The sequence below is a fragment of the Chenopodium album genome, chromosome 7, assembly GCF_948465745.1.
Source record: "Chenopodium album chromosome 7, dcCheAlbu1.1, whole genome shotgun sequence".
Classification (NCBI taxonomy): Eukaryota; Viridiplantae; Streptophyta; class Magnoliopsida; order Caryophyllales; family Amaranthaceae; genus Chenopodium; species Chenopodium album.
Window position 1 is genome coordinate 66045793 of NC_137840.1, and position 27785 is coordinate 66073577.

The 27785-nt window shown below is 33.4% G+C and overlaps 2 protein-coding genes across 3 annotated transcripts; both read right to left on the reverse strand.

Annotated features, from left to right (window-relative positions):
• Positions 1-222: 222 nt before the first annotated feature.
• LOC145639218 (putative inactive cadmium/zinc-transporting ATPase HMA3) lies at positions 223-8151 on the reverse strand. Of its 2 annotated transcripts, XM_081690394.1 has the most exons (11): positions 7792-8151; positions 7386-7481; positions 4576-4774; positions 3005-3262; positions 2769-2866; positions 2415-2670; positions 2130-2267; positions 1698-2025; positions 1414-1616; positions 1105-1307; positions 223-1011 (listed from the first exon to the last, which is right to left on the reverse strand). In XM_081690394.1, exons 3-11 carry the CDS (start codon positions 4718-4720, stop codon positions 265-267), a joined length of 2376 nt encoding a protein of 791 aa, XP_081546520.1. In that variant the 5' UTR covers positions 4721-4774; positions 7386-7481; positions 7792-8151; the 3' UTR covers positions 223-264. The 2 variants fall into 2 exon arrangements, with proteins under 2 accessions (XP_081546520.1, XP_081546519.1); XM_081690393.1 differs by lacking the exons at positions 7386-7481; positions 7792-8151 and adding an exon at positions 5028-5853.
• A 1681-nt stretch (positions 8152-9832) lies between these two features.
• LOC145639219 (protein translocase subunit SECA2, chloroplastic-like) lies at positions 9833-27735 on the reverse strand. The gene is made up of 32 exons (XM_081690395.1): positions 27367-27735; positions 27120-27254; positions 26959-27028; positions 26807-26871; positions 26574-26694; positions 24924-25015; positions 24679-24744; positions 24374-24438; positions 24204-24291; positions 24023-24088; positions 23804-23919; positions 22929-23019; positions 21624-21707; positions 21431-21523; positions 21219-21314; positions 21022-21107; positions 18735-18813; positions 18523-18636; positions 17876-17944; positions 17735-17798; positions 17336-17625; positions 15878-15933; positions 14594-14711; positions 14427-14507; positions 13720-13799; positions 12807-12861; positions 12511-12580; positions 12216-12405; positions 11982-12105; positions 10694-10768; positions 10430-10615; positions 9833-10322 (listed from the first exon to the last, which is right to left on the reverse strand). The coding sequence occupies exons 1-31, from the start codon at positions 27559-27561 to the stop codon at positions 10451-10453; spliced, it is 3159 nt and encodes a 1052-aa protein (XP_081546521.1). The 5' UTR covers positions 27562-27735; the 3' UTR covers positions 9833-10322; positions 10430-10450.
• Between the last annotated feature and the right edge of the window lie 50 nt (positions 27736-27785).

Genomic DNA, 27785 nt, shown 5'->3' on the forward strand with positions numbered 1-27785 from the left:
GGTGCTCACGCACAGGAGTGGCAGCCATGGATGGTGGAGGAGTACGTTATCCGAGCATAACCTCACTCCACCTCTGCTTGTAATGGTATCTCTAAAATATCAAAAAGTAGAAACTGAACAATAGTTTCTTCCTTGTAATAAACCTGAGAACTTGAGAAGATTAAAGTTCAAGTTACAATCATCATGAGAGAGATTAACATCCAAAATGATTAAAAAAAAAAGTAAAACAAAAAACAAACTCATATTTATAATGTAAAAATCTATTTATACAATCACAACATCAAGTGAACTACTTGCACCAAACTGACTACACCCACTAGAAGATTTGCACTTCCCAGTCCTACAATTTGAAGCTGATCTCTTACAACATTCACCCTTAATCGCGCTATCCATTTTCTCCGGTGTCCCTTCCAACTTAGCAGTACAAGTTTTCTTAGCACAACACCCTTTTTTCAGCTCCTCTGCCTTCTCACTACTCTGCTGAATTGCCTTTTTGCTAACTGAACTTTGGCACTTAACTTCTCCCTTGACAGTTTTATCACAGCAAGACTTATTCTGAACAATGTTAGTACTCGGCTTCTTGTACTCATCAGCCCCTCGTAGAAGCAGCATACTGTTGAGTATTACAAGCAGGCATGTACCAACATCGGTCACTACAGCAACTAAGAGCATTGAGTAGCCAGCAATGGCTAATGCAAGGACTAAACCCTTTGTTGAAAATGATATTATCACATTCTCAACGATTTTTGTAGATGCTTTCTTTGATATTCTAATTGCTTCTGGTATCTTTCTGATGTCATTGGACATCAGAATTACATGTCCTGTCTCCATTGCGAGTGCAGAACCTGATATCCCCATTGATATTCCGATATCAGTTGTTGCTAAAGCGAGTGCATCGTTTATTCCATCTCCTACCATTGCTACTACTCCATCCTTCTTCAATTCCTCAATGATTTTAGCCTTGTCTTCTGGTAGTAACTGCGCGTGAACTATGTCAAGCGCGTTCTCTAACTGCATTCAATTAATCTTTGTCATTGAGAAAATTCTTGCAATTCAAACAAACAAAAAAAATACTAGATTAACAATATGTGTACTTGTACATACCTGATATTGCACCTGTTGTGCTGCAGCATGATTATCACCAGTTAGCATAACTGTTCTAATTCCTGATTCCTTTAGCTCTTTGATTGCTTCCATGGCTCCTGACCGAACATTGTCGGATAGAGCAAAGGTTCCAACCAGAGTTGCTCCCAAGTATATAAATCCACTCGCTTTTTCTTCCATCTTATGCAACTCATTGTCATATTCTGAAAATAAGCAGCAGCAAAATCTGTGATTAGACAACAGTGTTCTGTAGATTATAGTTTAATCTAGGTTGTTTCGACTTCAATAAAAAAAATAAATCGCGCTCACTTTCTGTACATCTTGCTCTTAGAGCGATTCTATAATTCCCAATGTATATATGTTCACCCTCAATTTTTCCATATATCCCTTCTCCTGGATAGTTTTGAAATTCCTCGACCATTTCAGGAATTGGTTTAATAGAATGTGATGTAGCATAGTTGACAAGTGCCGCTGCCATTGGATGGCTCGATTTACTCTCAATGCTCGAAATCCTGACAATGTCTAAATAAATCAGCAATGAAGAGAAGAAAGTGAGTACTACTAGTTGAATGCATATAGGGCTAGAAACTAACCAGAAGAGTAACTTCTCGATGCTAACTGTTTCGTGCAAGGACTGAAAGTGTGTGACAGAAAATTCTCCTGTTGTGATAGTCCCGGTTTTATCAAAGGCAACAATCTTAACATTAGCAAGAAGCTCAAGGTAATCTCCACCTTTGAAGAGAAGCCCTGCTGTTGCGGCTTTTGAAAGAGCGCAGAAAATTGTGACTGGTGTAGAGATTACTAGTGCACAAGGACAAGCACTCACCAATACAACCAAGGCTAGATGAAACCAGCGCGTTTTATCACTACTTTGTAAAACAATTGGAGTTACAGCAACACCAGCTGATATCAGAACAACAACTGCAAAACAACAAAGTAGAAATAATGAGAAGTTAAAATTGAAAATTCTCCAACTAACAGGACACAAAACATTGTTGATGTGTTAGATTTGATCTGTTACTTACCAGGAATGTACCATTTTGTACAATTCTCAATAAATGTCTGGATTCTAGCTTTCCTACTCTGAGCCTCTTCTACAAGATTCACCATCCTTGCCACTAAACAGTTTTCGGCTAACATTGTAGTTCTTACACCGATATAGCCTAGAGACATTTCAACAGGTAACCAACAAAGTTAAAAAATAATGAAACTAATCTAAAACAAACCACCTAAACGTCTCAAATGATCACTCTTAAAACATCGAAAAGTGTATGTCAACTTAAATGATACTAAATAAGTGCAAAACTAACCATTTAAATTGATAGTGCCAGCCAAAGCAGTAGAGCCAATTTCTTTGATGACAGGAAAAGATTCACCAGTCAATGCCTTTTCGTCCACTTCAGATTTACCCTCCACAACAACTCCATCAATAGGAATAACCTCGCCTGCTTTAACTGCGATAATGGTTCCTAGATTCACACTTGTGACATCAACTTGTTTACCAGAATCAGCCAGTGTTGCTTTCAGGGGCGTCATGCTTGTCAGAGATGACATTACAGACATAGCCTACATAATTTGCAACACAAATGTATACAACTCAACTCAATTACTTGTATAATTTAAAAGGTATTAAAAAAAAATCATATATAGGAGCAAAACCATACCTTGTAACTAGCTCTTGACTCGAGCCACTGAGCTATATTGTACAAGAAGACGATTATAGCTGCATCAGTGTAATCTTGCAGAGCTATTGTTCCTCCAACTACAAAGTATAAAACAGTATAAGCTCATAAATGGATGTGACATGAGGTTTAATTTTCTTGTCCCAAAACTCGAGCCATGTTAGTGCTACATGCCATTTTACAAGAAGCAAGAGGTAATTAATAGATGAGCTAATTACCTGCAATTAAAACAATGACATTAATATTGAGAGTCAGATTTCTGATAGATGCAATGCTTCTCCAAATAATGTTTGGAACTCCAATAAGGACAGCAACAATGGCTAACCATTGCATTGGTTGGTACACATATTTCAACAATGACAACAGAAGCAATACACCACAAGTTATGTTCCACTTCCCTGGCCATTTCTTGGTGTAGTTGGCTTCTCCTCGAGGTCGAACACTTGCTTCTAGTCGTGCTTGATTCAATGCTTGTACTGAAACACTCAATAGTCCAATACCGATAAAAGGGAGGAGAAGTGTTAGGAGATGATCTGATGATCATACATTCATACTAGCTAACTACATATTTTGTGAATTGGGACAGATCGAGGGAGTAAGATTATGTTCTATTCGACTTATATATGGTACATTAAGTTTAGACAAAATAATGTGTAACATAACTTATATTCTTATACTATTTACATTTAATATGCGTTTCTAAACCTTATAAGATTAAAACCAAGGACAAAAAGAACAAATTTTCACATACTTAGAGTCTGTTCTCTTCCGATTATTTTCAGTTCACTTCAGTTCAGTCAATCAAAACAACCGTACCATTTACACCAAGGAATTGAAAAGGACCATGAAAAGGAGGAAAATCATAATGATATAAGGGGAAGGCTGCACCTAATGATTTGTGTTTTACAATATTAAGTATAATACAAAGTACACTGTATAATATATTAAATATATTATGATAACGACCTATGACATATTGACAACAACATTAATTATAAAAAACAAGCTCAACTGTTATTTAATATTTATTTATCTAAAAGAAGCTGACCATAATATAGACTAAATAGTATACAAATAAATCCAAAGTGTCAGTCTATCTAGTAATTTTTTTAGTCAATATTTTTGTATCGAATCAAATACTGAAAATATTAATATACCTATTTATCCAATATTTAAGTGCATGTATAAATCTTATACATATGACAATAATTAAGGAGAAATGAAATATGAAGTTTATGTAGCCAGGCATTGTCTGAGTCCGTCTCTAGTTAAAAGTTTTTTTAAAAAATGTCCACTAGTGCTACAAAAATCAACACTAAAATTGAACTTATATGACCAAAAAAAAAACATTTGGTCAGAACGTTTGAAATAATTGGAGTTCATGCCATATAAATTAAATCCAAATATATTGAAAAGTGGACTTTTACTCCATCCAATTAGTAATAAATTTATTTTCTAAACGAAAAATATAGGAAGAATCAAGACTACTTCATCACTTCGGCCCTCTTTTCTTCAAAAAAAAAAAAAAAAAAAAAAAAAAAAAAAAAAAAAAAAAAAGAAGAAGAAAAATCACTTTTATTTAAAACACATTTTCAAAATTCATTCAAATACTTATAATTTATTTACTCGTAGTACATCATAGAATAACAGAAGAATTATTAGAAAAAACTTAATATTAATATCATCATCATAATTAGATGATTAATACGGAGTAATTAATAATTAAAATTAGCAATCTTTATATATATATATATATATATCCTTGCAAATGAAAATAAAAAATACATACCAATTTGAGAAGGAGAAATAATGCGAATATCATGGACAACCGTCAAAGTCTTGGTAGGAACAACAACAGAAATGTCCTTGACACCATTTAAAGGTTTAACAATTGACTCAATCAATGGAACTTCAGATGAACAACACAATCCCATTATCTCAAAATAGCTTTTCTCCAACTTCACATCTTCTTCTTGTATTGTTTGTTCCTGTATTGATTCGCGGGTTCAACAAGTTTCAATCAAGTCGTCACTTATTTACATAATCCCCAAATCATAAATTTTTAAAACTCGTGAACATACAATAACATAGACAAGATTCAATTTCGGTATTTTAGAAGAAAACATACGTAAAGTAATATATGAAGTAGAAGTATGTGTTAAATTAAAATGGATCATCGCAAATAAACATGACATTTTGATCAATAAATTAAATCAACAAGAGATAAAATAAGAGATTTACTTGTTGTAAATTTGGAGTTTGTTGAAGTTGGGTGCTTGGTATCAAAGGCTGCTCCACATCATGAGTTGACATGATTTATTGAATCTCCCTTTTTTTTTTTTTTTATTAATTATTGATTTCAATTTTTGATAGTCAATTAAAGGAGATGAAGAAACTTTGATTATTTGATCGATATATATATGAGTGATTTAAATGTTTCTCCTCTTTCCCTCAAAACATAACATATATAAAAAAAAAATGTTGGTTGTCTTTGCAAATTGCAAGTTGAAATATAGAAAAATATTTCTACATTATCTGCTTAGGGTTGACTTTGAAGCTTAGAGGCATACTTATTCATGGGATCTTGATCCAAATATATTATTGTATGTTCTTTCCTTATAAAAAAAAATTAAAATCATATTGTATACTTTTCTAGCTAGTTTCATTCTTTTTGGTTATGTTTATGGCCACACTAGTTTGGTAGTGTTAGCTATGATGAGATACTTTATCCAAAAATCCTTTCCTATTAAAACTATTTTATTTTATTTTTTTTTGTAAAATTATTTTACGCTCTTTACATTTTATTAAAGTGTTACACTTTGTCCTTTATCATAATTTGCGTAGTGATTCTAAATTCTCGATCATTCACATGTTCAACAAGTTTCAATCAAGTCGTCACTTATTTAAGCCCCAAATCAAAATTTAATACTCAACAAACTCGTGCACATACATTAACATAGACAAGATTCGATTTTAGTTGTTTTTAGAAGAAAAACGTAAATGTAACTAATATATGAAATAGAAGTAAGTGTTACATTAAACTGGATCACAAATAAACATGACATTTTGATCAATAAATTAAATCAACAAGACATAATTAAGAGATTATTACTTGATTGTAAATTTGGAGTTTGCTGAAGTTGGGTGCTTGGTATCAAAGGCTGCTCCAGATCATGAGTTGACATGATTTATTGAATCCCCCCCTTTTTTTTTTATTAATTATTGATTTCAATTTTTGATTGTCGGTCAATTAAAGGAGATGAGGAAACTTTGATTACTTGATCGATATATATGAGTGATTTAAATTTTCTCTTCTTCCCCTCAAAACATAACATATTACCTCCGTTTCCTATTATGTGCAACAAATGGGTATTAGTTGCGAGACATAAAATATTCCTTTGTCACATAAAAAGAAACGGAGGTAGATGTAAAAAAAAAAAAAAAAATGTTGGTTGTCTTTTCAAATTGCAAGGTGAAACATAGAAAAATATTTCTACATTATCTGCTTAGGTTGACTTTGAAGGTTTGTTTATTTATTTATTTATTTTTATTTTATTTATTTATTAATTCTAGAGGGGCATATATACTTACATGGATGGGAATCATGGGATACTTGATCTAAATATCATTTCCTCTTAAATAAACTCTACGGAGTACAAGATTTCACATGAATATGTTTTATCGTATCTATAAACCACAAAAGCAAGTCAAAGCGTGTTGTGTGAATAGTGTAAAAGTCAAACGGTGTCAATTAATATACATAAAAAAAAAAATTTTAAAAAAAAAAACAGACAAAAAACAAACAAACAAACAGAGGAAGTATATTTTACTGAGTATATTTACTCTTTACATTTTTTTTAAAATGCTACACTATGTTAAATTCTCATTCACTGAAGTTAGTAACATGGAAAAAGCAATGTTGGATTAAAGTGTAATTCTTGAAAATAGAGGGAACATTTTTTTTTTTTTTTTTTGGGTATAAATCTCTTGGCATCATTGTTAATAGCATATCATGGTATCTCTGTGGATTAAGATATGTTAAGAAATTATATATGATGTCATTCTCTGCAATCGTTAAAGTGTATATCAATTGTTAATCTTAGTGATCTGATTGTGTTAGTCTGTAATATTTTATAGATAATACATTATTACATTGATCTATATACTTCCTTTGTTTCTAAATATATGATATTCTCACAAGCATAAAGGATTCATTTATTTGGTTGGATTATTTTTGCTATTTAAATTAGGGTTTTGATCAACTTTTTGCATACATGCAATTGTTTTCCTACTAATTAAGCACCCTCCTTTTATTTAATTTAAGGCTTATTGATTATTGTTAGATGGGAGATTGGAGAAGTTCCTACAACTTTAATTGGAAGTAGGGACTATATCATTAGAAGAGCCAAAAAAAATTCGTTGGGAATAAAAAACCTAATCTTTAAACATCAATTACATATTCTTATTGATTAAGTAACAAATGAGGACTAATTATCTGATGCAAGGGCCTAATATAACATGGTATGTGATAAAAACTACATTACACTTCAATTAATTTAATTCATGTTAATTAAGGGATTGTTAAAGTATTTAATTTACCTTAGTAATAATGGATTTGGGGGTGCTTTCCAAGATAAGCTATGAAGCAAATGAAATCCATCTCTTTGCCTAGATGTAATTTCCCGATCAATTGATCTGAAATGTTTTAGAAACAAAACATAATCAACAACAACAACATACAACAACAACAACATCAAGAACTCTGAAATTATTAATTTTAAAAAAAATATTCAAAGAATGAATTTATGCACAGTTTAGGCAAAGATTAAAAAGTATAAATTATATAGTTTTAATAATTCTTATAAAAAGTTGAGCATTAAAATAAAGCCAAAATGCTCCATTTTAATTCTATCAAATACTAGCTTAATTAGTACACGGCTAGGGCTACATCAAAACATAAATATACATATATTGCATCGATAAAAATATAAGTATATTAGCTTACATGAAACTAAAGCTAGGTAAATCTTTCATAACTCATCATATATAAAATTGATGAGTTTAGATTTTGCCTAAAGATCATCAACACTCTTTAGCTAGAATGCCAACATGAAAGTATGTTTAATCAAGCTGCCGGCGCTACATCATCACCGTCATCGTCATCATCATCATCATTCTCATGCGGCCTCATCGTGGCAAGGATGCTGAGCTTAGGCTGATCATCATCACCATAGATTCTACCAAAGGTAGACATATTTTTTGATAAAAATAAAATATGATGAGTATCAAAATATAATTGATATTAATTATAAAATAATGATAAATGTAGTTGATGATGAATTATATTTTTATTTATGCATCTTATATTTATAATACAAGAAAGAATAATAGTTATTGGAAAATCTAGCAAGTGTCTTTTTAGTGATGTCGTTGTAAGTTGAGATATTGTTTCAACTTTATTAAGATTTGAGTATGTGATGCAAAATGTAACAAGGTGGAAAAATTAGGGCACATAAAAACATACGTGCCAATAACTTTAGTGTCAAGTGGCACGTGGGCCAGAGTCATTGGTGAGCTTATGTTAGGAGCCTGTTATGCACGAACCACACGTGCTAGCAACAGTCCATGCACACTCCCATGCAACTTTGTTACGTGGTTTTCATGAGGATTTGGCTAGTCAACTTCTTTCAAACTAAATTCAACTTTTGGTCACCACACTTTGCTTTTGTTGCAATAAAGTTATAGATATAGAATGACTAACATTTGATCTTTGTTTCTTTAGTCCTTTTTCTTTTGCCGGTGGTTATTATGATCTCTATATACGTACGTATACTAGTCTTTAACGTGACCCTCTTAAAATATTTGTTAGCTATTTTTTAATCTCTAATTTGCTCTAAATATGTCTTATGGTTCTTCGCTTTTATCCCTAATTCACTCGCTAGCACAAATCAAACATAAAAACGAAATGTAATAATTGTGATTTGATTAGGGGTTAATGCAAGAGAAAAAGAATAGAGTTAACCAAGGATGATTATATTAGGTAACGAATTTACAAACATTAGTCATTATGAGTATGGTGTCTGCTAGTTCATTATTCATTCTTGCAAAATTAAACGATATGAGGTTTATGATTTTGGTCATAAAAATTAAACTTGAATCATACTACTCGTATTTGTTTTTATCGGCTACATGATAAACACAATTGTTATCTAAGTTTAGTGTATACTTTTTTAATACTAGCAGTAAACACAGTTGTCTGGTCCATTTAAAGGAACAAGCCTAAGATCGTCGATACAGTCTATCACTCGATCATTCAGTCTATGCAGCAAGACAGTACCAGACAACATCAAAAGGCCTTTGAAATTCAATATCAAAAGGCTCTCCGGGGGTAATGTCAGTATTATTCGAATAAAATTTAGGCCTTTAAAACTCATGTCTAATAGGAGGAATTCTTGGACTCTAACTGTTAGAGTCATGTATGACTCTTACAGCACACATTGGTATTTCACATGATACCAGCAACAATTTATATCGATACCAACAAAACAATTTTATGTTCATTGGTATAATTGAATAAGGTGGTTGGTATCATGGTGATACTATCTAAAGTATAGTGAAATATCAACATGTGTTATGACATTATTTTTTTCAAGTACGGTAAAAGTGAATGGACGATGATGCCCCTTGTTAGAGTCATTTATGACTCTAACAGTTAGAGTCCTAGAATTCCTCTGTCTAATAGACTCGCAAATTTAGATGTAACATCTATCTAAAATATAAACAAGCTTAGCATCTGGTGGACAAAATGAATTTGGGTTATCCAATTCCTTTGATAGTTGTTCATACATACCAAGGTACCATAGGAGTATTAGGAAACAAGAAACTCCTTAATTACTCCACATCCATACCCTTAAACACCTTCAACTCGCAAGGAACGGTATTTATCTTCAACTCTTGAATAACATTCTAAATTAATCAAAGTTATTCGTTGACAAACATAATGGTAAAGTTGCAAGTATAAATGAAAGTTTAACCAAAAAAAAGTATTAATGAAAGAATTGGGCAACGTGTATAATAATAGGACGGATGATCACTTCCGAAGATACAAGCAAATGAATAATCTATAGTAGTCTAAATTGATACTTAATATGTTACAAGTCTCAATTGCATTCTGAGCATAGTTTATATTTAGTGTTTACTCTCCCTTCAAAACTTGCTTGGACGATTATAATTACTGTACAAACCAAGCCAATCACCGATTCACCATCCCCTTCTTACGAAAAAAAAAAAAAAAAAGAGGAAAGAACTAAAGAAGAGAGCTGTGATTGAGGTATAGACATCCTTCCAACTCAATAGAAACTGGAACAGTGAGAAATTTACAGCTGCCCGAATACTCAAAGGGTTAATCCTTCCCATAATGAGGGCTACCCCAGACATCATCAAGCATCAGACTACCTGAAAAGAGGCTGACAGTAGCACTCCTTACTCCACAACAATATAATCAGAAGCCACTGCATGATCCCAGGATCAGTATAGCTGGGAAGAAATGTCATGGTTATCAATTACGATTAAATTCACAAACTGTATCACGATAGTATTTTAAACATAGCTCTTTAATTAAAAGAAAAGAAGAAGACATGTACCACAGATATTTACAGTTCCTGTTATGACATGAGTACTTCTTGAGAGTCCATTGGAGAGGCCCAATACCGCAATAATGATTCTATAGTCAGCCTCCTAGATGCGCTGAGCATAGAGATGAAAAATCTGCAGCCATCAATTTTGTATTCCTCCAGTGGATTTCTGTGCCCAAAACTTCTCACATTCACCTGCATGTTGTATGGAATGAGCCTTGCTCTAATAGTAACAAAATATCGATAATGACCAGGAAAAGCTAATAAGGGTACCGCTGAGCTAAGCCTGTTCATATTGACAAGATGATCCCTCCATAAACAATCGAGAGTCTTGATTAGTACTGCCCTCTGCATTTTAGAAACAAACAGATGTAAAAGAAACTCCAATATGACTTGTAACAAGCCAGTGGGTAATACTCGCAATATAGTGACTGCATGAAGAAAAAGCACTTCCAAATTTGTATTTTGTGAATGCACATCTTGATCCTCATAAATGAGCAGAGACAAACAAAAGAAAACTGTATCAAGTCAATTTAATACTTAGAATATCTATCTACATCTACAATCTACAATCTACAATTGGTATTTAAAAACTCTAACCAAGAAATACACATGTTCCCATTCTATTACATTTCTCTATCTTCTTCTCTAACCTAAGTGCCACATGTCTTCTTACATTATTAATTTTTTATTAAACTATTTTTCTTTAATTCTTTCATTAAACTTATATTTTATCTTCCGTGCACACTTCATCTTCATCTCCCATCTTCAATTCAAGCTTTTCCTTTTCTCTCTTTGATATTAGCCTCTTCACCTTATTTATAAAATACTCATTCTAAATTAAGTTCCAAAAATTAATTTCTTAAATCATGTTTCCGATTAAACATTATAACTATAAAGACTCATTGATATTTCCTCATTCATCTTTCAATGCAATTTTTTATGAATAACTCGTGCATTGCACAGGCCACAAAACTAGTTGAATTTATAAAAATTATCCGCTTGTTCAGGCAGTCAGATCAAGATAATCAGTTTTTAATTTTCTCCGACACTGAAGAAAACTTCAGGAGTCTTACAGTAGTTGGTAGTAAACCTTTAGTTTGAAAAAAATTAAAATTTTTAAAAATAAATAATTTTTTTTAAAAAAAGGCAGAAGATCACAAAAGAAGATATCTTTCTTTGATATTTTCATCACGTATGACGTCCCAAATTGGCCAAATGATATACTGTAGTACATGTCCTCTTCTTTTCTTTTCTTCTATACATCCCAAGTTATGCATGGTTTCAAAAAAAAAAAAAAAAAAAAAAAAAAGGAGCACGGTTGGAAACATATAAAGATTAACAAAAAAAAAAAAAAAGATGTTAAAGATATTACTGCAATTGACTGAACCTCAAATAATAGTTGCACATACGAATTGGCCCATTAACCAAGAAAAAAATTATAAAAAATAAACAAATATATAACCCTGACACGTAAATATAAATAATAATGGATGATTCAACTACCACAGAAACTGAAATGGTAATGCCCATGCAGAATACGTCACTACGAGTAAATTACCTCAATTTCCTTCACATATGTATCATCGAAACCAGAATCTTCAATGGCATCAAGATATGAAGCGATCAGGAAATCTCCTAGGTAATGACGCAAGAAATTGATGCTCACTCGGTATTTTCCATCCCTGCACAAATCAGAACAAAGTATTACACTAAGACCAAAATCATAAAAATAAAGTAATTTTTTTGTAAAAAAAAGCATGCACTGATGTCATAAACCAGTAGATGCACTCACGTAATTGAGTCATCAGCACATATGGTAAGCCATCGCTTGAAGGAAGAAGTCTTCTTTCGAATTCCTTTGAAAGCGTTCGGAGGTCTTGGCAAGTTGTCAGGCAAAAAACCATTGAAATCTGTAGGAGCTGATGCATCTAGTTGGGAGAGGGACTCCAAAAGTACATCCTCTGTGATTCCTGCAAATGACTCTGAAAAAGGCCCAGCAGATAGCAACTTAAGCATCATGGGAAACATGGAAACAATTGTGAACCATGGGCAAAAATCAAACAATAATAAATTTAAGATAAGCTCACCATCCAACAGCTCTCCCCCCACATTAGCCAACTCCTTTAAGATCTTTCTCAACTTCCAGTCACGAGGATGCTATCCAAACATAAATCAAGAAAGAAAAAAAGGTTAAACTCGGACAAAGTCTTCATTCCATTGGTGAACCTTAAACACTAATGATTATTAGGTCACAGTTGCATACACCCAAATTGAGGGAAATATCAGATTAGTTTGAAGCATTAAAAACCAAATTGACCAGAGGTAGTGAGTCCAAAAATTTGGAGAGGATTGGAAAAACTGTAAATATACACATACAAATTACCTTTTGAGAATCAACACTGCCTAGTACTATTTCGTCCACAACAGCTTGCATGTACCTGTAATCAACATTGCCACCACAGGGATTAAGGGTGCGGAATCATAAAAATAACAGATACGGAAGCAACTCGACAGAATTGCGATCACCAACAGATATTATCAAATACAATGTACAAAAGTAATACTAGAAGAGCATCAAAGCTATAGCAACCAAAGACTTATATAAATGAATTATAATAAAAGGCCATTTCAATTGGTAAAAGTTCTAGCAAGTAAAATCACTTTTAATCAGTAGAAAATAATTTAATAAAAATTAGAAAAATAAGGTGAACTAAACAGGACCTTAATCCTTACACTTTTTTTTTTTGGATAAGAGAAAAAGGAGAGAGGAGTGGAGGCGGGAGGAAAGGGAGGGGAACAAGTTTCCTAGGTTGGGGAAGAAAGGAAAGGAAAGGAAAGGAAAGGGATTTATTTTTCCTCCTCTTTAATAAACAGCATCCCTCCAAAATTGAAGAATTTGGATAGAAAATAGAGCTTCAACTTTGCCCTTTCCTTCCTCCTCTTCTCCTCCCATTCCTTTCCTTCTATCTTGCTATCCAAACATATAGTTGTCTAGTCACTGATATGAAAACATGGCACCTTATAATTATCTCATTAACAAGTGTACAGTGTACTCCTTCCATTTTAAAGAGTTTGTTCTAGTTGACTTTTCAAACATATTACAAACAGTGGAAAAAATTAAACAAAGAGTTTTCATTTTTAGTGATATTAACTCAATTGAATGTTAAAGAGAAACAAAAATGAATAATTAAGACAGACTGCAGAGAGAAACAAAATCTGACACAAGATGGAGGAGCCGAAGAAAAAAATACACATACAGAAAGAAAATTTATAATGCTGACAATAGATGGACTCACTGGAATATATGTTGTGAGCAACTTTCAGCATCACCCGCCAAAATCAATTGCCTAAGGTCATAGACATGCTTCCTTTGGACCTGAGATTACATACAGAAAATGCAGTAAAGGGCTACTAATAATTTTTTTTACTGGTTGATTTGATATAAAAAATAAATAAATAAAATTATAAATTATAAAAATTAAAAAATTAAAAAAAAAAAAAATTAAAAAAAAAAAAAAAAAAAAAAAAAAAAAAAAAACCACACCACCCTATCATGGTTACTCTTATATTTTGACTAAGAACATATTTGCTAAAAATAAACGACTCATATTTTTCTCAACTTCTGTGTATTCAAAGGTGCCATGGAATGAAGAATCAAAGGACCAATATGAAGACAGCACAATAGGAAAATTACATTATTATCATGCATGTAATCTTTAATTATCAAAGACCACTTTGGTTTCCAATAGTTTCAGCATTCAATTTTTCAATAAAATTGGCCTTGTATAGAAATTCTTTTCAAGATTTACCTAACTAGATTATAGATGAGAGGCATATGGACTCTTGCGTTAACAACAAATCTAAGCTCAATGGGAAAAAACCTACATAATTAACAGGGAGCTTGTAGGGGGAAAAATTAATAATGCCTTAGTCATCAAATTTTGGTTGCAAAACCCTTTTCAAATTACACATTATAACAAGTTGAAACTGTAATTAAGTATACCTCTAAGATTTCATCAAACTCAACCAGGCTCTTCCGGATGTTAAAGAAATACTTCTCTGCACTTATTTGCAAGGACATAAGCTTCATCCATGACAGAAAAGTAAGACAGTCAGAATTGTACAAATCATGTAGAAAGAAAAGAAGATATAAAATTAGTCTGTATTAACCTGTTTATAAATTGTATCACCTTCAATGGGCACATCCTCGTCATTTGTGATTTTTGATATCAGTGAGACGGCCCACTGAGTGTCAAAATTAAACTTTTGAAATATTTCATCCTGCAAGCTGTAAATTTGTACAGAATCAGCTGCCATTGCAGAATCTATGAAAGACCAAATTTAAAAGTCTAAGTTACGTCATGTTTGGATAGAGAGAAACGGAGGGAAAGGAAGAACTGAGAAATGGAGGGATGCATCCTCCCTTGTTTGGATATCTAATGCAAGGAGGGAATAGTTAGGATCCATTTTCCTTCCACTTTTAATAAATCAAATCCCTCCATTGCTGGAGAGATTTGGAAGGAAAATGGAAGGTTTCCTTCTCCTCCCCTCACCTCCCTTTCCCTTCCCTCTTTTTCCTTCCCCTCCCTTTCCCTTCATTATTGTTATCCAAACATAGTGTTAAGGTGTTAAATATTTATCCACAATTAAGCTCCATCAATACAAGCACTATTATCGAGTACACCTTTCATTTGGTATACAATCCTAATTGCATAAAATTATTAATCCAAGGACCAAAAGTCATAGTGATTGCTAGGATCTAGGTAGTATTAGAGTCTACATTCCTACGTAACCTTCATATGACTACAGTAGCAGAAAGCTGCGGCGATGCATGATATGTACCCAAAAATGAGGCCGCACATCACATCATAGTGTCAATGCTCAGAAAATTGTATGGCCAACTTTTGTTAAGAAAGAATAACATAATCTCGAGTATAACAGTTAAGCAACTTTAAACTCTCATTTGCCTACAACTAACTGGGAATTTTTTTTAATTAAAATCCTCCATAGAACACCAAATACTTTATTATGGCTCTTCTAAAGTTGAATTTATAGACATAAGACGGTGCTTGAGATTCTGTAACTCAATATGAAATGTCAGGACATATTTTGTTTCATTACAGTATCAGTTCTTGCTAACTTAAAAAGTGACTACGACCAATAGTTATAGAGTCTAAGTCATGTAATCTAAAGGTATAACCATATGACAGGGTACATCACACCTCTCAGATAAATTGTTAAAAATTCAGATAAGGTATAATTCTATTACATAGGATATATTACCATGCCTAAAAGAAAAGGCATGGGAAATTCTCTCATTGACATACTTTACCTTCTCTGTACTGTCAAGAAATTATCCAGTCACATTCATCACTAGCAATCTCTCCAACAAAAATGGATAAGAGTGAGAAAATGTCAAAAGGAAGAAGACCAAAAAATAGGTCATAAAGGTACCTAATCATAAACCTTGTTGATCCTGGATCTCCTTGCCTGCCTGCTCTACCTCGAAGCTGTAAAAAAGTAACTACGACTAAGCATGAAAGATATAAAGTAACTACAACTAAGAATGAAAGATATGGTAAAGACTAAGACAAATAATTAAAATTATTTTGATACCCACACCATTAAGTTAATCATAAACGCAATGTCCTGCTAACTGCTAACTAAGTTGATCCATGTTTCATCACCAGTATAGTGTCATGCAATGCATAACAACTGAGTGCAATTACATTTAGTAAAGTCAATTAAAGGAACCAGGGTGAACAAGAATACATTTAGTAACGCAATGTCATTTGCTGATCTGCATTTAAAGCTCTGTCATGTAGATGAGGGTCCAACTAGGAAGGCACAAGCAAGGCAAAGTCATTCAGTAAAACCATAAAACAGCACATCTTATTAAATATAAAGATACATGTTCAGCAGAGATGGCACCTGATATTTTATCAACTTGATGTGAAATATTGACCCAATTAAGTTTTCCCTAATAGAAAGGAGTAGCTTTCAACACAGACTTTGTTATGCTTTTCTTGTGCTTCTGAATGTTTCAGTATTAGTTTGTGTGTGTGTGTGTGTGTGTGTGTGTGTGTAATCTCTCTCCCCCTCAGGGAAAGGAGTGATTATTATTGATAGAACTTTCAATCAAATGGTAACTGATAAGATGCAAGAGTGCTAGACTCTATCTGGGAGAAAACAAAAGAGTACCCAACTATGGCAAGAACTGCTTAAAGTTTAAGTCAGAAGCCAGATTGCTAGAAGTGTGTTTTAGGCAGGAGTTGCCTATGCTAGTTTCTGACTTTGTTATTTGTTTATAGGTGAGCTGTATGACACTGTTGTAACTTTTTGGCTTTCTAGTCTACTTTTGAATAAAGTTTACTATGCTCTTTTACATTAAGGAAAAAACAGGGGAAAAATTAGAGAGAAGATTTAGGGGAAGGTCAGATTTGTTCTCATATCAATTCCCTTATATTTGACACTTACCCCAGCCCCCAGGTCACCTAAACTTATGGAAGAGACTGAATCTACATGATCTTATCTTATAGAGGTATCAACTTTTCAGTTTAGACCCTTCACTGGAAAAGTACAATTGCCAATTAGGTCACAACCGATAGAATTGAAAGTCAAGCATAAATTGACATCCACCATGACCCAAAAAACCAAAGGTAAAACAGAAGGGCTTTCCATTTTACATTGGCAGGTGGGAGAAAAAGGGATCAATCACTAACCAAGCAAAACAAAAATCAATCTGAAGGGAAATTCACAGACATGGATGCATTAAGAGATGTAAAAGCAGTGAGCAAGATGGAGGTTGTCGCCAAAAGCCTAACCTAACTGCCAGACAATCCCTTTTTTTTTTTTTTTTTTTTTTTTAAATGAGTTTAAGATAACAGGAAAGCTTTAAAATTGATCACTCACCTGATTATCAATTCTACGAGACTCGTGCAAAGATGTTCCAATCACATGAAGCCCACCAAGCCTTTTGACCTCATTCCCTTCATTCAAGCAGTGTAATTCACAATCATTCAGAACCGCTTGATAAGCAAGAGCTAGAGTAGGACCAAGGGGATACATCTCAGACTCTTCTTCAGCAAGCCTCTGTAGCTCCTTAGAGTTGACTGACTCACTCAATTGAGCAGACTCAGAAATCGTAGACTTCACCTGCTGATATGTCCAACCCTTACCCTCACTTTTTCCCACATATTTGGCTGCATAGTTTTGCAACATGTTATAGATGGCAATATTGAACTAAAATTAGAATAACAAATGTGTTGCAATATTTGCACCATTGTCAAAAAAAATAAGATTCCAACCAACCAATTAAGGACGCCCTCTCAAGCAACGCTGATGTTGATGGACTGATATCCATTTTTGACATTGCCTTGAAAAGTGGAAAGTGCAATTTAGATAAAGGAAAGGAAATTCACATTTACAAGCAGTCACCAGATCAGACATTACCTCAAATTCAGGAACTTCTCGTGATAACAATGGTAGCAGTTTCTTCTCCATTAATCCTTTCGCAAGCATCTTGACATTAATAAGAATGAATCATGGTTAGTCTAATCCTTTTTCAAGCATCTTGACACTAATAAAATCGAATACCATATCATAAGCATCTCAATCTTCCCTTTTTTTTAGTCTAACTGTTTTGAGTTCAGTTTAAGAAGGGCAACATAGCTATGCTTTTGACTTACCATCAAGATGGACATACCAAATTCACAGAATTTGGAGATCTTTCCCAGAACAATTTCAAATCATTAATAAGGATAGATTAATGGAAATTAATATTATCTGTAGCTCCAGTTCTGGATTTTCGCAGCTTTAACAAGGGTTTCTTACTTTCTTTAAATTTTATATTCCAAGTGGTTTTTCAAGTTTTCAGCGTCAAGCAAGAGCCTAAGGCCATAATGATTTATTTTGGATTTGATTCTAGTCCTTTAAAAATACTCCTTATAAGATGAAGACTGATCTATGAAAGATTACCAAATTCTGCTTTATTACTATGTGCCCGTGAATATCAAAACTCAATACGTGGCCATTATCCAGTACCAAGATTTCACTTGAAGAGAAACATTTTAAACCTCTGTACACAAATTAGCACTTACTTTTGGGTTTCCCCCTAAAATAATGTCTGTGCCTCTACCAGCCATATTCGTAGAAATGGTAATAGCATGTTTCCTCCCTGCCTGGGCAACTATTTCAGCTTCCCTGGCAGCATACTGGAAGGTAAATCAAAAAGAAGAAAACAAACTTGAGAAAAATATTGAGCCAGGAAACAGATTTATGTGTGTGTGAAAGATAAATCATATCATATTACCTTGGGTCTTGCATTAAGAACATTGTGTGGAATATTTCGTCCTTTTAGAAGATCAGACAAATGTTCAGAGTTCTCAACACTGCAATACGAATATAAGAGTAGTTTTTCAGTAATGCAGAAAGGGTCAGATAGAGCATAAATAATGATAACTAACCACTTTTGGCACTTAATTTTACAACCAGAGTAACACTTAGCATACACAGATTGTACAGCAAATAAATAAGAATAGAACTCTTTAAACGGGATAAAAAATAACCAAATATGATACAATGAGCCATCCACAACATAAAAGCTCTAATGCATTATCAAGTTATGCCATGCATACAGACAACTAGGATTATGGAAATCATTTTATATCTCCACATTTTATGAACAAGATCTCCTTTCTAGCAAATAAATCAAAATATCTGCAGTCATCACTAGCTTGTGTTTCACTAGAAATCAAAATATCTACTTCACTTGTCCCCAAGTGCCAACTTTTTCACATAAGGAAAATGGAATCTCCAATAACACAAAGAAACATAGTTCAATAAATTTTACAAATGGCCATGTTCAACATTTCTTCCACCTCCATTTTGCACCAGTAAGCTAGAGATCTACTAGATCAAAAATTCAGAACCATTAATTATATCCCATAGTCAGACATAAACTGTAAAGATTATATGGTTGAAAATCTTCAAATTTGAGATTTTGACATTTCTATTGCTTTTTCTTCTATTTCCAGAGACAAAGGACACTCTTATAAGAACCCTTACCACATTACAGCAATTCCAGAGGGTACTTGTTCAAATGGAAAAATATGTCTAGGTCCCTCACCAACACCCATTATCCTTCCCAGCTTACCTACTTGACTCACAAATACAGCATCATGTATGAAAGACGCACAAAAGTAAATCAGATTACACCATTGACAATGAGCACAATAAATGTAGAAATACAAGATTGAAAATTCATACTCCATAGTCCATATAATACAAGACTTAACCAATTATGAGGGATTTTACTCCACTTACCACAAGGATAAGCAAACTCTAAGGTTCTAATTTGAGGTTCTTAAATCTAGCCAAATGCCAGCCCCATCTTTGGGATTAAGGTTTCGATTGTTGTTTGTTGTTGTAAGTATCTTGCCTAAGATTCAGACTAGTGATTGATAAACTAGCAAGGTATCTTGTCAAACATGGACTCTTTAAACAATTCTCGTGGATAAAAGGAAAAAAAAAAAAAAAAAAAAAATCAATAATATTCTGATTTTTGAAATAAGTTTATAGAGTTTAGCTTAGCCACACAAATTATTTGGAAAGTTTAAGAATTTGACCAGCCCCTTATGAGTGTTATGACTCCAAAGCCAACTAAACAACTTTTTAGAAATAGTTCTCCTAAAAGCCAATCTTTACCAAGCAACCATATATTATCTAACAAATAGATCTAATTTTACTAATTAGACGATACAACCAGTGCACAAAACAATTGCTTCTTGCCTTATCATTTTCTAACATAGCTACTATCCAAGATATAATCATATAATCAAATCAAGGCTCTCATATATATGCAGCCCACTTAAAATTCCCTGTTGCTCCATTTATGTCAAATATAGAAGTTTAATCACAATTGTCCCCCAACAAAATAAAAGTCAGCCATAAATCAACTAAGGTGACCCATACGAATAACAGGCACACGTTTGGAGCATCAAACAAGAACTTAGATGAAATTTGAAATTTTGCTTCTTGTTTCTCATGATATAAAAATTAAACATATTGCTACTTATTTCTGATTACAGAGTATTTCAAACCCATATATATTCAGATTAGAAAATTATTGGTAAAATAAGCCAACTGAAAAAAGTAAAAAAAAAAACAAAAACAAGCAAAACAAAAAACAATTTAAGTATTTTGGGTCAACAGGATGGTTGTGCATTCTGGTACAAAGACTCCAAAGATCAAATTGGGCTACTTTCACAGTTCTCTTGATGTATTTCCGTTTTCTTTTTGGTTTAATTTTAAGCATCCAAATGCACTATTTGTAATCTAGATCTCAAAGTCAGAGACCACTAGTGTAGTACTGTAATATGAGACTTGGCATAGAAATATATAACAGTTAAGTAGATTCTATAAACACTACCAAAAGAATTTAGTTAACTAATGAAAAAGATACTATAATATCATAAAGATGACATAAGAAAAGAAATCACACAACAGCAGCTTAAAATCCCAGGTACAAAGATACTATAATATCATAAAGATGACGTAAGAAAAGAAATCACACAACAGCAGCTTAAAATCCCAGGTACCTAGTTGTGCCAACAAGGACCGGTCGACCCAATTTGAACATAGACTCTACCTCTCCACTGACATGCTCCCATTTTCCACGTGCGGTCTGAAATTATGTACAATAGGAATGACTGTTATACAAAAAACTCACTATTATTTTGTTTTTCCAAGAACCATAAAGATCATTTTTTAAACTTGAAATAACTTCAAATCCTACAGCGAAAGCCTGGATGGGTAAGTCCTGTCGAATATTAGGAAGATTTGTAGGGATTTCGATCACAGGCACATGGAACATTTTGAGGAACTCCTTTTCCTGTGAAAGACAAGAACATTTACACCAGGAAAGAGCCATTGCTTTAAACAAATATTTTTTCGAAAAAAAAAATAATAAAAAATCAGTTTCAGATATAATTTACAGTGATGAATTACTTCAGTTTTTGCAGTTCCAGTCATCCCGGACAATTTTGGATACAATTTAAACAGTGACTGATATGTTATTTGTGCCACAACAACGGAATCAGCCTGCAAAATAGTTGATAAGGGTAGATCAAGTTATGGAAAAGATTGCCAGTAAAGTTTAAGAAGAACAAATAAATTCACCCCCAAACAAATAATTATATACCTGAATCTTTAAACCTTCCTTCGCTTCCACCGCTTGATGAATGCCGTCAGACCATCTCCTTTTTTCTTCAACTCTGCCTGTCAACTGAAACAATATAGAGACCATTGCATAAAAATCATACAATAGATACAGTTGTACTTTTTGGAGCATTAACATTATCATGATTTATGAACATCATTGAAATTTGACAAAGGCAAGGTAATGAAACATAAAATTTATAATAAACTTATTTTTATAAGAATTAATAAGACATTTTGCAGCTTCCACCTTACATAGCAGCTCTTGTCTTCACTCTTTTCCAATGAAATAACTTAAAATATAATTGGATTTTATAAGAATGTTAAGAGTTGTATGTCTGTACCCAGTGTGCCAAACAGTGTAACTAAGCAATAGTGTATTGGCATTTTAGAGATAATAGCAACATTCAGTTGAGCTTGTGTTAATATTATCTAAACAATTAATTAGAAAGTATTATGAAATGGAGTACTATTTTGCAAGAGACTAAACCAAATTCTAATAAGCTTAATTCCATTTGTTAAATCAAGTTCAAGATTATAGCAAATTAGCAACAAATCTTTATTCTGTTGCAACTAGCTAAACAGATATAGCATACAACAATTGGAGCCCATGTGACCACAATGCATGAAATAAGTAGCCTTATTCTATCTGTTTTTCTAATGCTGCTGAAAGTGAAGAACTCCAGTACCAAACTTTTCTGAGTGTTGACTTGAAACTGGCAAGATTTTGATCTTAAACATAACACATTATAAAGTTGAAACAGTAGCACAATCAATCCACAACATGATATTGTCATACATGCAAGGTCTATTCCCACATAGAATCCTGCATTATTTCATTTCAAGATATCATCAAATCCAACCCTGTATAGAACCATCCTTCGTTTCAAGATATTACTTAATAATACCCTATTATTCATTGTTCACCATATAAGAATGACAAAACCAATGTTACAAGTATATTTTGAAACAAAAGCAAACAATGAATAAGCAAGTTAACATTAAGACTAATGATGCCTAATTTTATTTAATAAGAAAAAAGGATTGTATCAACAGCTCGGAAATAGGTGTAAAGGCAAAAGAGGACAAGCTGCCCTCCAAAATAGAAAAAAGTAAACTGCAAATTAGCACTGTTCCTTTGAATCTCCCCCAACCATGTAATCTTTGAAGTCCCCTCCAACTTAGCCCATAATGACACCAAATAAGTGATTTCGACCCACAATAAATCAGAAGACAAAGAAACAAGTAAAAAGACCCAGGAGTTGATCAACAATGTCCTATAGTTTACCTCATTGATTATATGAGCCTTCCCACTCCTGACTATGTACTGAACGTCTCGTCGATAAAATTCTTTGGCCTTCAAAGCATTTATAACAAATCTGCAAGATCACCATTACTGCACACTTATTATTATTTTTTGAACAGAAAAAAAAAAAAAAAAAAAAAAAAAAAAAAAAAAAAAAAAAAAGAAAGAAAGAAAGAAAGAAACCCAAGGATGATTCTGAATGTAGCTTGTCATCCAGTTTCAAGTGAACAATTAAGAAAAATTGGGGAATCCTAAATAATAAAACAAAGCATCTACCAGCAAAATTTATGAACGATTAACAGGATTTCAATAGCTTAGGTTTATGAATACTATCAAAGGAAGGAACCAGTTAACAAACTCAGCATATGATAAAATGTAAATACAAGTCAATGACTTCAAAAGCCACATCGAAGAGCAATTTAACAGTTGAATAAAGAACTAACGGCTCATTTGGTAAATGGCAAAAAACAATGGTAGTGAAATGGTTTCCAATATCCATGGTCAGTCCATTCCCAAATACCTCGTTTTCCTTCAGTAATTTTCACTGCCATTAATTTTCACAACCATCTATCACCACTTTAGAACTGAGTGGTGATTGAAATATATTTATTAAAAAAAAAAAAAAAAAAAACAGAAAACAGGGATAGAGTTTTATGATCATGGTAATGAACATGAGCTTTCCTTAGCAAAGCTGTATACACGTTCATTACTCTTTCCGCAATTTATTATCGCTTACCAGTAATTACAATAGATTCAACAAATGTACGGACCATAACAAGTTGGGAGATATTAAGATATACATAAAACAGAAAAAATCATCTCATGCATAAGCATAGTAATATGAATTCCACTTTCACCTGGCCCAAGGATCATCTTCATCCCACAGATCATTGGTTTCAAGAGCCAGCTCAGCCAAAGAAATACCTTCTTCTGTTAGTTCTACCGAGTTATCCTTGAGTTCTACATTATAATGCTGTCACAAAACCCACAAACTTAGATACATAAATGTGACAATGGAAATAAAGGGCCTCACAAAGAAATCTATCAATTACTGAAAAGAAAAGCATAGGACTCACAATACCCCGCACAAGTAAATCTGCTACTTTGGCAGCAACAGGGTAGCGGGCAGCATCTTCATTAGCCTAAAAAGGTATGATAAAACACACTTTTAGAAGGATGCTGTTAGACCTCCAAAGTATTCACATATTCTTATGGATCATATACTATGAGCACACCATATAAAGGAAAGTAAACTACCTGCCCACTTATCAGTAAAGGGTTTCTTCCTTCATCAATTAGAACAGAATCGACCTCATCAACTATTGCAAAATGAAATGGCTTGGGCCTGTTTACAATATCCTGATTAAACTCCCTTGGAGCAAACACGATAAATTTAACAGAAATTCATAAATAATTAGGTAAATTACCATCTCATTACAAGCTCTCCTCTAGTTCCGGCAAGATTATCTCGTAGATAATCAAAACCAAGCTCCTGAAGTGTACACATAATGAGACGAATGATTCAATTCAAAATATAGAAATACGAATGCAATAATTGAAATACAATTATTTTCCTCAAAAAAATAAATAAATAAATACAATTACAAGACATCTGTACCAGGCACATCAAGAATTTTGCCACAAGAGCAGGTGACAAATTCCAAGGTTCTAACTGATGAATTATGTTCAAAAACTTAAACTATGAAAAAGAAATGAGCATAAGGATACATACTGCATTGTTGGTGTAAGTTATATCACAGCTATAGTTGAATCTCCTCTCCTTAGCCTTCATTCCCTTCTACACTTGTCAGAGAGATAGAGATAGAGCGAGAGAGAGTAAAATCAAGATGCAGTTTACAAGCACATAAAGTCACAAAATCATATCAAGGCAGCATGCATGACGCATTGTCCTTGTCTATGTGGATGCAAACAAATTACACACATAACTCAAGTTCACATTGAAAAGCTTATTTATACCTGAATGAGACCAACTGATAGACCAAGGAAATGATGAACTCTACCCATCCACTCAGCATCACGACGAGCAAGATAATCGTTGACAGTTACCACTGCGGCAGAAAAAACTGACAGAATAAGCAATGACGTTCTTGAACTAGCTTGAAGAAGCGATAGACTCTAAAAATCCTGTGTTTGAAGCGTAAATGTATGCTTAAACAGGAGGTGTTCCTCACAAGAAATAAAGTGTCAGGAATATTGTATCTTTGCCTTAATAGATCCATAAGCCTTAACCACTGAAAGTTTGAATATTATTCTGGATATTTTTCTCACAACGCATATGCCAACAGCCAAAGTAACTAATGATCTTCAGCAGTTTCCATAAGCAATATAGCCAGAAAACAATCACCACCAACCATTTACTAGCAGAAAATACAGATCCTATAGGTCTCATTATTTCAATGACACACTACACAATACACCTAGATATTATAAGAGCTCAGCAACATAGAGCAATTAGGTGATTTTTCTAAAAAAATGATTGACTACACCCACTGGCAGATCCAATATAGGATCAGTGGGTTCCGTTGAATCCATACTAGATCCGATTTATACAAATTAGTTAAATAGAATTCAATGCACATATATGTAAGCAATATTTTCTGCAGCTCAGCGGTAGGCACTACCTTTAATGTCAAAGATCGCGGTTCAATTATGCCCAGATCCATTTTTCGTATTTATTCATTAATTCTCTTTTACTTACTCGTTGCCAAAATACCAACAGAACCTAAACTGAAAGTTTAGTAAAATCTTTTTTTTTTCCAAGTTAAGTATGAAGATATAATAGTTTGCTGTCATAACTTGAAGATCCGTCACGCTCAATTTTACCCTTTTTTCGAGTTGCAATTTTTTTTTTTTACTAAGTACACTTAAATTATTAGTTGTAATTTGCATTTTGGTTATACTATTTGATTTCATCATATGTGTTTAGTGAATCCAAAGCCATAAGGAAAATTTTTGGATCCGCCACTGAGTTAGTGGAGTCATTGACTACACCATAGCCTTAATAACATTAACACCGAGAAAAGGAAATAAGTATGACGATCATGGACAGTCAAATATAGGTAATAGGTAAGATAATCAAGTTTTACTAGCCTTCTGGCCCGTGCAATGCACGGATTGTTTATAGGTATGCAATATAATTTTTAATTTTATAATACTCGTATGTTTTTTATTGGAAAATTAATAGTTATATAGACGAAAAAGGGGTGAAAATTGAATGTAATTGTAGAAAATATTAAGTTGGGGGAAAGTGAACCAAACATTCATTCATGTATTGAATTAAAGCTAGTGTATTTTTTTTAATATGAGAAAGATTAAATGAGATGATATGTGGCATTGGTGAAAAATATAATTTTACATGTGGCATAATGAGGATAATGGTTTGTGTTTTTAAATACTAAAGTATAGAAGTATAGATATATATGTGTATCTAAGCCAGAGGAAAAATGGATAGTAAAAACTTAAGCCATCCGGACGAATTGGATTCGCAAAAATCAGTTTTTGTCGTTTTTTGACGAAATATAATAGACATCCATAGAATTAAGAGCCAAAATTGATGGTTTATGACATTAATTTCAGTCAATGTATTCATAAAAGACACTGACATACCATGTACGCCTTCTCCTGTCAAGGCATTGAGATATGCAGCTAATGTAGAAACCAATGTCTTCCCTTCACCAGTTTTCATTTCAGCAATTGAACCATCATGAAGCACTGCTCCACCAATGATCTATACAAGCAAGCAACATAACATGATATTAAGATTTTATTCAGGAGCGAGCACACAAAGTCAGATGAGTGCGGTTTGAAAAGGCGCCTAAGCATTGAAAGAGATAAGCTACCTGGACATCAAAATGACGCATTCCAAGAGTCCTTTTTGCTGCTTCACGAATAACAGCAAATGCCTCTACAACATCCAACATTAATTAAAGTCTTAACTAAACAATCAATTGAACTACATAAGATATTGTACTTAATCAAATAATTTACTAACCAGCTTGAATATCAGCTAAGCTCTCCCCTAGTGCCAACCGACGACGAAACTCCTCAGTCTTAGCCTTCAACTAGGAAAACCCAACAACAGAAACAATTTTCAAACACCCCCAGGGATAAAAAGAACACAAATTTATAAACAAACATGAATAACCCACAAACCTGGTCATCAGAAAGACTCTGAATTCGGGGTTCCAGAACATTAACAGAATCCACAAGACGATAATAATCCCTAACAACCCAGTAATTTAAACTAGTAACATCATCCAATTTCTTCTTAACTTTACCAAAACCCTCCTACAAGAAAACAACCCACATAAAACATAATATCAGAATAGACAATTCATTGAACCATATCAACAAACAGTTGGTGGGCAAACACAAGAAGACCAAACAATTCAAAACAAACCTTGAGAAATGCAAGTGGAACTTGTCTAGGACGATAAGTAAAGCGCCGAGAATGAAGAAGAAAGCGTGAATTTGATGAAAGACGAGGAAATGCAGAAATGGGTGGTGTAGTAGTGAACTTGGTGGAGTACAAAAGGGCGAGAGGCGGCTTAGTGGAATAAGAGGTGGTGAGAAAGGCGGATGGCACGGCGGCCATGAGAGATACTGCGAGTTTTGGCCCCTCTTCCGGTGGTGGTAGAATGCTGCAAGTGCAAGTAATACAACTCCTAGTTTCCTGCGCCTCAACTATGGCGCCTAGCCCGGTTTTGATTGTTCAGTTTATGTGTTCACTATGTATCTCGGTCTCCATCTTTCGAGAAGGAGGGATAAGTCAAGTAGTTAAAGCTTTTTTTTCGGTTTCAGGATTCTAAAATCGATTTC

What these genes read in the sequence shown, in the direction of transcription:
- LOC145639219 (XM_081690395.1), bottom strand. Translation starts at nt 27,561, where the DNA reads ATGGCCGCCGTGCCATCCGCCTTTCTCACCACCTCTTATTCCACTAAG. An exon ending in AGAGTCTTTCTGATGACCAG is followed by an intron (nt 27,029 to 27,119) that starts GTTTGTGGGTTA and finishes GGGTTTTCCTAG; the next exon opens with TTGAAGGCTAAGACTGAGGA. An exon ending in GACAGGAGAAGGCGTACATG is followed by an intron (nt 25,016 to 26,573) that starts GTATGTCAGTGT and finishes TTTCTGCCGCAG; the next exon opens with TGGTAACTGTCAACGATTAT.
- LOC145639218 (XM_081690393.1), bottom strand. Translation starts at nt 5,099, where the DNA reads ATGTCAACTCATGATGTGGAGCAGCCTTTGATACCAAGCACCCAACTT. An exon ending in TACAAAATGGTACATTCCTG is followed by an intron (nt 2,026 to 2,129) that starts GTAAGTAACAGA and finishes GTTGTTTTGCAG; the next exon opens with TTGTTGTTCTGATATCAGCT. An exon ending in ATCGAGAAGTTACTCTTCTG is followed by an intron (nt 1,617 to 1,697) that starts GTTAGTTTCTAG and finishes AGACATTGTCAG; the next exon opens with GATTTCGAGCATTGAGAGTA.